This window comes from Tyto alba, unplaced genomic scaffold, assembly GCF_018691265.1.
Source record: "Tyto alba isolate M040663 unplaced genomic scaffold, T.alba_DEE_v4.0 Super-Scaffold_44, whole genome shotgun sequence".
NCBI lineage: Eukaryota > Metazoa > Chordata > Aves > Strigiformes > Tytonidae > Tyto > Tyto alba.
In genome coordinates this window covers 15,744,854-15,754,392 of record NW_024881320.1, presented here as the reverse complement: position 1 = coordinate 15,754,392, position 9,539 = coordinate 15,744,854, and the positions used below count along the sequence as shown (strand labels likewise).

At 62.0% G+C, this 9,539-nt stretch overlaps 1 protein-coding gene across 7 annotated transcripts in view; it reads right to left on the bottom strand.

Moving 5' to 3' along the window:
* Window positions 1-739: 739 nt before the first annotated feature.
* OSBP2 (oxysterol binding protein 2) overlaps window positions 740-9,539 on the bottom strand; it is a 133,328-nt gene continuing 124,528 nt past the window's right edge. For 6 of the 7 annotated variants that reach the window (XM_042805785.1, XM_042805787.1, XM_042805790.1 and 3 more), the window contains 2 exons: window positions 8,616-8,836; window positions 5,237-8,405 (listed from right to left, as the gene is read on the bottom strand). In XM_042805785.1, coding sequence (XP_042661719.1) covers window positions 8,263-8,405; window positions 8,616-8,836 — 364 coding nt within the window. In that variant the 3' untranslated portion in view covers window positions 5,237-8,262. Of the gene's footprint in view, window positions 753-5,236; window positions 8,406-8,615; window positions 8,837-9,539 lie in introns of those variants that run through there. The other variant, XM_042805786.1, reaches the window with a different exon arrangement.

Sequence of the window (9,539 nt, the reverse complement as noted above, 5' to 3'; positions counted from 1 at the left end):
GCTGACCTTCTGTAGCTCCAGTTTCTCTTCTTGCAAAGCCGATGTTTTCCTTCTCTCCTTCTCCAGCCCCTCCCAGCAGTCTGCACGGGCTCTCTGCCCCTGCCCAGACTGCAGAATCCCCCTCTTTTCCACCTCCCCCATCTTTGCCTCTTCCAGGAGCCAGCTCTGGCCCTTGCATCGTGCACCGCAGCGGCACCGCTCTTCCCTCCCACAGCAGAGCCGGTGGCCGTGGCCAGCACAGCCCCCTGCAGCCTGCCGTCCCCCCGGCCCACCCAGGGCACCCCCCAACCTCTCCCTGCCACCTGTGGCTGTGCCTGGCCGGCCCCTGCTCTGGCCATCTCAGGGTCACCTCACCATCCTCTCCAGGTCCATCGGGTCCCGACAGCCAGTGTCCTGGGTGTGCGCCAGCAGCGCCAGGGCAGCCCTGCGCCGGGGACACCGTCACCCACGTCCCCATCCGCACCGTTCCCCGGCTCCGCAGGCAGGGACCCCACGGGACGCCCACCCAGCACCCAGGGGTCCAGGACCCTCTTGGGCTTCCCGTGCTACCTTCTGCTCCCAGGACGCTGGCGGGCATCTGCAGGAATGCCTGAGCAACATCTCCAGCCTCGGTGCAGGATCCTCTCCCTGGAGCCCCCCGGCGTACCTGGCCCTGTCTCCTTTGCTCCGAGTCCCCTTCGCGGCAGATCCCAGCTCTCGTGTCCCCTCCTGGCTCCTCTGCAGGGACCAGTGCAGCGACGCTGGCCGCCCCGCTGCAGGCTGGCAGCCAGCAGCGGGGTTACAACCCCATTTGCTCCTCTCGCCGCGCATTTCCACAGCCACCACATCAGACCCAAGGACCGGGGCCAGGTTTGGTCTCCTGGCCACATCCCCTCTGCTCTCCGCACCCTGGCAGACAGCAGAGCCAGGAGCCGTCCCCTCACCCATCACTGACCACCCAGGGCATCCTGCCACAGCCGGGGCTGTCGCCTGGGTGGCAGAAACACCCATCCCACTGTCCCGCACCGCAGGGCACAGCCAGCTCAGCGACGTACCTCGCAGGGCAGCACGGCTTTCTGCTTCCCACGCTGCCACCAGGACCCAGCCGCTCCTCCTGGGCAGGGTGACACATGTGCCCCAGATTCGCATCTCCCAGGGGGTCCCACTTTTGTGTCGGTGCCTACAGGGAAAAAATGGCATTTTGCAGGGGGGAGGCTGCACACCCCAGAAAACCCCATGAGCAGCTGGGGCCGGTCCCTGCCACTGTGCCCTGCCCACAGCTCACTGCACCTGCCTGGAGAGCCCGTCCCCAGCCATGTCCCTTCCCCCTGCTTGGCCCCAGCCCTCCAGCCTCCTCCAGCACTGCCCCAGCACCCCAGACTCACAGTGAGCCAAGCAGGGAGCTCTCTGCCTGCTGCCTGCTCCTTCCTTCTCCTCATCATCCACATCAAGAGTGATGTCCCCTCCACACCGGCCCCAGAGAGCCGGTGGCTCCTGCCATCCGGGGCCCAGGGGCTTGTTGGTTGCTTGTCCCCTGGTCCTGGCACCGCTGGCCCTTGGCAAAGAGCCGGTGGCAGAGCCCCCCCCCCCTTGCCCCAGCCCTGTTCCTGCTGGCAGAGGTGCCTGGGGCCCTCCGGGGACACCCAGCAGCTGGGTCTTCACTGCACAGGGCGATGGCCAACAGCTCTTCCCCCGAGCATGGACACCCACGGGGAGAGTCCTCCCAGCCCAGGGCCGGCTGCGTGGAGGGGGCTGGCCAGGGACCCCCCCAGGCCATCCCCAAAGCATCGCTCTGGCTCAGTCTGGATATCTGTCCTCCCAGAGACTCCAGGCTCTCCCTCCTCATCAGAAGCGGAGACCTGCCCTGCGAAAGATGTCTGCCCGGCTCCCCCGCCAACTGTCGACCAACATCCAGTCTTCTCCCTGCGAGGAGCAAGGATTCATCCTGCCTGGGCTCATATCCCTCAGAGGGGACATCCCACTCAGGGAGCTTATCTTCCTCCTCCTCGGAGAACAGCAGAGGCTCCACCATGGCCTCCCGAAACCTGGCAGCGAAGTCCTCCGTGCAGACGGAGCTGGAGGTGCTCTGGTTCCCCGGGCTGGGCTGGGAGCCGAGGAGCTGAGCCAACCCCCAGCAGCGCTGCTCCCGTGGGATTGGGGCTGGCGTCACCCCGGGGACACCCGGCACGGTGTCCTTCCAGCTCTGCGTGGGAGAGCAGAGCCGTGAGCCTCCCCTGCACCCGGGCAGGGGGGGAAGGAGCCGTCCCATCCACCTGGATCTGAACCAGCCTGGGAGGGGGCCAGCAATGCCTGTTCTCACCAGGGAGCATCTGGTGTGCACCTCAAACGCCGAAGGCATCCCACCCTCTCCAGCAAAACCCTAACCTCAACTTCTTCCAAAAGCCACAATATCATCCTTTTCTTTTTCTGATGATTTTTTTAATCCAGGGTAATTTTTCACCCTGAAGGATGCTCCTGGTTGCAGCAGCACAGCTCAGCGGCGGGCGCAGTGCGAAGGCTTGCCGGGGCAGCAGGGCACAGGGCTGGGACACTGCTAGCTCTCCTGTCGCGAAAAAATGGGAAGCCACTGCCCACTGGGACAGTCCCAGTCCCAAACTGCCCTGTGCATCTTCGCAAATCCCCTCCAGCAACATTTCCCAGGGTACAATTTTGCTCTCCTAGCACTTGCTATTTCGGTCTCTGTGCTGCGCTGTTGTTTTATTTAAATAGCTGGAAAATCCTCTGCGGGAGCATCAGCGCATCTGCTAGTCCCCAGCGAGGAGTCGCTCGGCAGGAGGGTTTGGGCCTGGCGGGCTGGGGGGAGCAAAGCAGAGCTGAGGAAGGACCAAAGTGCCCCGTCCTCACTCACCAGCCATCCAGGAGCCAGCGAGGAAGGTGTTGGGAGAGAGGCCACGGAGCCTGGTGCTGCCGGTGCCCTGCGCACCCGCGCCGTGCCGCTGCAGAGGGAGAGCGTGGGGCATCACCCGCGCCCGGTGTTCACCCAACTTCAGTGCACCGGGGGGTGGGACAAGGCAGGGGCACCCCGGTGTTGGTGCTGCATCGTCCCTTGGGTGGTCCCACTGCAAACCCCCCCCACATCTCAGCCCCCACAACGTGACCCCTCTCCCCGCTTCCCGCGCCCCACACCTGGGCTGAGCTGGGCATCGGTGGGCTCCAACCCACGGTCCCGGCGTTCCCTCGCCCAAGATCCTGCAAATCCCGGCTGCTTCCCCGGGTCCAGCTCTGCAGAGCGGAGGAAAGAGGCGCTGCTGGCCAGGACAGAGCAGTGGGTTAAAAGCTCTTGGGGGGGGCGGGGAGAGCAAAATCCCCCATGTTGGGGGGTTACTCCAGTGGGGACAGCAGCAGGCAGCAGCCCTGGATTCTTGCACCTTGGGCTCGCAAACCACTCCGCTCTGGAATGGATGGGACAAGCCCGACCAGTAAGGGAGCAAAGGTGAGTTGGGCTGGGGGAGAGCTGGGGACCCCCACGCTCTGGGCGTTACGCCAGGCATGTGAGCCTTACTGCGTTCCTGGCCTTTGAGGACAGCCTCCTCCAGCTCCATGCCCCCCACCCAGGCCTGCAACACAAGGCAAGGTGAGGGTAACGTGCTCCGGAAGCCCCCCCCAGGAACTCATTAGGCTTCAGAGTGAACGTGCTGAGAACGCCAGAGCGCAGCCCACCCACCTCCCGGAGCCGCGGTGCCAGGCGGAGGGCCCCGCCGCGGGGGCGACGGGTGGGTTTGCAGGTGCTGCAGGGCACAGAGGTTTGCCTTTCAGCAAAGTCAAGACGCCGGCACGCTTGCTGCACCCAGGAGCTGGAGGACCTCGGCCCCGGTGCCGTGTGCCCGGGGCCCCGCTGCCTGCACCCGGAGCGGGCAGGGAGGCTCCTGCCCACCGCCCGGCAGGTTGTCACCGCGGCTGAGTGGGTCCCAGTGCCGGGGTCCCCACCCCAGCCCCGCCCCGTGCTCACCTGGCCAAGCTGGGCTGGGGCAGGCAGGGTGGCGGGACAGCAGGACAGCTGGACAGCGGGACAGCGGGACAGCAGGACAGCGGGACAGCAGGACAGCAGTACAGCGGGACAGCAGGACAGCGGGACAGCGGGACAGCGGGACAGCAGGACAGCGGGACAGCGGGACAGCGGGACAGCGGGACAGCAGGACAGCGGGACAGCGGGACAGCGGGACAGCGGGACAGCGGGACAGCAGGACAGCAGGACAGCGGGACCGCAGGACAGCGGGACAGCAGGACAGCGGGACAGCAGGACAGCGGGACAGCGGGACAGCGGGACAGCGGGACAGCAGGACAGCGGGACAGCGGGACAGCGGGACAGCAGGACAGCGGGACAGCAGGACAGCGGGACAGCGGGACAGCGGGACAGCAGGACAGCGGGACAGCGGGACAGCGGGACAGCGGGACAGCTGGACAGGCAGCGCAGTGTGCGCCTGTCACCTGGCAAATGCTGCAGCGGCCACCCCGTCCCAGCCTGCCCAGGGCTTTCCCCCCCCGCCTCCACAGCCCCTGCCCAGACCCTCCTCCCGCTCCCCCCCGGCCTCCCCTCCTGGGCCACCTACTCCTGGCCACCACCCGCCCCAGACAACGTCCCCTGGGCCATCTCCTTTCCATCATCCCCAGAGAAACTCCTACCTGGACACCTTCCCCTGGGTCAGCTCTCCTGTTCCTCCTTCCCTGGGCACCCATCTTCTCCCTTGGCCAAACTCCACCGGGACATCTCCTCCCTGCATGAGCTCCTCTCCTGGCCCTCCTCCCTCCCTAGGCAACCCCCTTCCCCAGTTCTCCTTCTCCTCTAAGCTACTGCTCCTGGAAAACCTCCTTCCACGGGTACCTACCCCTGGGCCACCTCTCATGTTCCTGCTTTCCTGGACCTCCCCGCCCCGGGCAACCTTCCCTTGGACAATCCTCCACTAGGCCATCTCCTCTCCTGACCCTCCTCCCACCCTGAATCACCTTCCCCGGACCATCCCCTCTCCTGGGCAACCTTTCCCCGCTCCTCCTCCTTCCCTCAACAACCATTTCCCTGGATGTCCTCGTCCTCTGGGCCACCTCCCGTAGCCCTCCTCCGCTGGGCAACCTCTTTGAACACCCTTCCCTGGACCATCCCCTCCTCCGGGCCACCCCACCTTCCATCCAGCACCTGCCCAGGCCCCCACGAATGCCCAGAGCTCACCCACCTCCGGGCTCCTCCCGGACCCCCACCTGCAGCCTTGGGGAGCGAGTGACCATCTCAGCACCGCGGCTGTTAAAACTCCCGAATCCAAGTTTTATTACCGTGTAGGAGAAGAGGGATCACTCACAATATATTGTTTAAAAAGAAATACATTCAACAGCATTTACAGTGGAATGACATTAAAATCCTCTGGGCGGGGGGGGGGGGGCGGAACAGAAAGACCAGGAGATGGTGCTCTGATTAAAGCGCTGCTGCTACATGATCCCTGGAAGATAGAGCGGTTTTTAAAATTAGCCTAAAAAATGGGGGATTTCTGTTTTGGGGGGGTGCTCCTCGTGCTCCCCTGAGCTCCATTAAGCTGTGCAGGGTCTGTGATGGTGATTTCTAGATGGACGCAGCGACGGGGGGTTACATCAGAGTGGCCCTCTCGGGGTCCCAGAGCCCAGCAGGACCCGTGGTGCCAGCACTTACTGAGCAACACCTCACGCCCCGCTCTCCTCCGCTGCGGGAACGCTCGGATCCTGGTTTGGGAACAGCTCGCGCAGGAGTTTCTCCCCTCTCCAAGTTCTCAGGTAACACTTCCACTGACAGAGCAAACACGGAAAATAGGGCCTTCTGAAGAACCCGATTTTTAGCCCGTTTTGCAAAACTGATCGAGGCCTTGAGTGAAATAAAACCCCCGGGCAATTTTGGTCGCCTACACAAACCAAGCGAGCGGCATCAAGGTTCAGTGCGGAGCATCCTCCGCTCGCCCCGGCGGCTGAAAGCCCGTCTCCGAAGGAGACCTGCACGCCCCGGGCCGGGACACCCAGCAGCTCTCCGCAGCCAGAGCGGCGGGTTGGATCACGGCAGAGCTGCAGCGGCTTTCCCGAGCCCCGGGGAAACCTCCGGGAAGGGGCTGGGAGGAGCGAAGGGGCCGGAGCGGCTGCTCGAAGGGCCAGAGAGCCGGGAAGCGGCTCGGAGCACCCCGCTCCCAAACGCGGGGGATCCCGAGCGCCGCCTTTCAAACCCCGACTGCATCGTCTCTAGAAGGGAATGTCTTTTGAATGCCATCGCATCCAGTTTGGGAGCAAAGTGTTGCTTCTCTCCTTTGGGAATTACTCTGTCACCATCACCCCTACACCCTGCCTCTGGGACAAGCCTAGGGAAAGCGTACTCGGGCTACAAAAACTCAGACACTTCTGTCTTCATTATTTTTCATCTATTGTGTACCATAGAAATTTAAGCAAAATAATTTTATATATATTTATATATATAAATTAGAAGCAAATAAATAAGATTAAAGGGTACAATGAAATCAGTTGGGTGGTTGCCACTCCAATAGCCACTCACTACTGTTACGCTGCACAAGGTCTATATATACTGTACACGTAGGTTTGCTGTCATTAACAGGTATGGAGGTGCTGGAAGAGAAGCTGATCAGGAGGAGGAGACTGATGGTTGAGGAACCTGATTGCATAAGTGTCCCATGTGCAGCCTGGGTACTCCAGTTACCATTGCCTCAAAGTTCATTATTGCTAAATATCTTCCAATGTGGATGTGACAGTCTGGCTAGGGGTGGCCTCTGACCCCCGCGAGGCAGCAGTCAGTGTGAGATGATGAACACCCGGAGAAGACGACATCAAAAATGAGATCCGCTGGGGCGAACGCGGGTGTCCGGGTCTCCCTGATGCTCTCCGGCCCATCTTCGGGGTCCTGCCACCCCCCCCATCCTCCCCGGCGGCGCTGGGGACCGGCGGGTCCCGCCTGCGTGGCCAGTGCCAAGCTCCTGCTCCTCACCCATCAGCAGCAGGGCTCACTCCGCTTCTCCCGGCGGGTCCAGGGCCGCAGCGAGGTGATGGCACGCAGCGGGGGTGAGCGGGGGACGCGGGGTTCCCCCAGCCCCGTGCTCAGCCTGCTTCAGTGACGCCTGAAACTGCTCCCGGGAGAGACCAGCCACGAGGGAGGAGAAGGAACGGAGCTGGGCACCGGGTGCCCTCCGGGACCCCCGTGCCAGGGGGCTGGAGCCCAAACCTGTCTGGCTTCGTGGGGAAGACACGGGGATGGGAAAAGCTCCTTCCCTCCCCTCCCGCCCGGCCTCAGGCAGAGCTCAGCAGGGAGAAGCCGCCTGCAAACCCAGCAGCACGTCCCGGCTCCTGCCAGCCCCCGCGCTGAGCGACACGGAGCCGGGGAGAGCCGGTACGCGGAGCCCGGAGCATCGCTGGTCTATAAACCTCTTCACTCGGTGCCCGCCCCGGGCGTTCCCGACATCAGCGAGGCCGTTTCCCCCCTTCAGATGTGGTTGCAGGAAAGCCAAACCAAACCTCACTCAAATCACCCTCACAAAGGATCATGTGAAAGACAATCCTAAGCCTCGACTAAACACGGCAGACTGCAGGGAATCTGCTCAAACACCTCTTCAAAAAAAAAAAAAAAAAGAAAAAGGGGGAAAAAAAAAAAAAAGCCACCAGCTGAAATATCCTAATTGGTGTTAGTGGGATGACTGGGCACTGCGGGAACCACCAAGAGCCTCCAGGATCGAGCGCCACAGCCCCTGGAGGCAGTTTTCTGAGCAGGACCCAAGGTTGTTTGTGTCTGTCTTTGAAGGAACCTGAACCAGGAGCAGATTTTTTTTTTTTTTTTTTTTTAAAAAAATAATTCCGTAAAGTCCACACACAAACGGGGACAAAAAAAAAAAAAAAAAAGTAATGTCAAAGAAAAGAGCTCACACAAATGCACAGCATCCCCACAATGCGAGCGTCTTTGGAAGTCGACGTCTCAGCTGATAAAGCCGAGGCGCTGAAAGATATAGGCAGCAACTCCTGATAGCAATAAATATGCTAGGCTAAAAACAAACCAGATTCACGTGTCCTTGTTCCTAATCGGTCGCTGAAAAAGCCATCATAAAAAAAAAAAAAAAAAAAAAGAAAAAAAAAAAAGATGCTATTTATTAGTGCGTAAAAAAATAGGTTTGGAATCCCTGTTTAGATTTGCTTTTCAAATTTCTGCATGTATTGACTCTGCGTGTGTATTTGCACTGCTAACTGCCGGCGGGACGCTGCCAGCATGTCCTCGCTGTCCCTCTGTCTGTCCTGGTGACTCGAGGCGAGCGGGGCGGCTCAGAAGATGTCGGGGCACGCGCTCCAGTCCTGCTTGTCCTTGGCCTCCCAGTAGCCGCCCTTGTAGACACAGATCAGCTCCCCCGTCACGGCATCCACCTTGCGCTCAAACCACAGCGGGATGTAACCCTCGTAGTCCTTGCCTGCCCCGGGGGAGAAACGCAGACTGAGGGGCTGCTCGTCCCCTCGAAAGCCGGCGGGTCCCCACACCGCCCCCAGCCCCCCCAAATGGCGGCAGGGTCCTCCCTCTCCATCCCCCAAGCCCAGCGGGGTTCCTTCGCGGCCTTCCCCCCCAAGCGAGGGGGGCAGGCGGTCCCTGCCCCGCCGGCACCCCCCCCCCCAAAGCCTCTCACCTTCCTCCAGGGCTTCCACGGCCTCGGCCTCCCGCCTCCGGCGCACGGCTCGCTGCTTCTCCTCCAACCGCTGCTTCTCCACGTTGGCCTCGTCCCAGCGGCCGCTCTCCATCAGCCGCTGGTCGGGCCTCAGCCGGCTGTCCGTGGGGGCCACTCGCTCCTCGGGCTCGTTCAGGGTGAGCGCCAGGTCCGAGAAGAAATACATGTTCTCGGCGTTCTCCCTGCGGCCGGAGAGCCTCGCGATCAGGGCGGCGGAGGCGGTGCCCACCCCGAGCAGAGCTCCCCGGCCCTTTTGCGCCCTGGCGCCTCAGCCCAGCCCCACTGACGCTGCTCCTGCTACCCCAAACCAGACATGCGGCGGGTATTCGGGGAGCCCTGCCTCCCACCCTCTGAGTGGAGACGCCGACGGCACCTCGATGGGCGTCCTGGAGGGGAACACAGATCCTTCCTCTGTTGGCTCTGCACGGGGAAGCTAAAAGCCAAGGCTACGAACTCCGAGAGCTGCATTGCACAGCAGAGACATGAAACAGCTTCACCCGAGAGCTGCTGAACACCCAACTGGTGGCACCGAGCAGAGGATGCTTTCCACAGGGGACCATTCCAACAGAGCGTCTCCAAAGCAGGGACCAGCTGTTTGGTGCTACCGAGGGTTGGAGACTGTTCTGAGAGCGGCCCTGCTGTGGGTAAGAGTGTCGAGAGGGGACATCTCCAGAGGGCTAAAGTGACTGGTGGGACAGGACGGCCAGGGGCTCACCAGCAAGGCAAAGCAGCCAGGACATCTCCAGAGGGCTAAAGTGACTGGTGGGACAGGACGGCCAGGGGCTCACCAGCAAGGCAAAGCAGCCAAGACATCTCCCGGCCATAGCTAGCAGCCCCCCAAAAAACCCCTAACCAGTACCCCCAGCTGCCCAAAACCTACCTGCA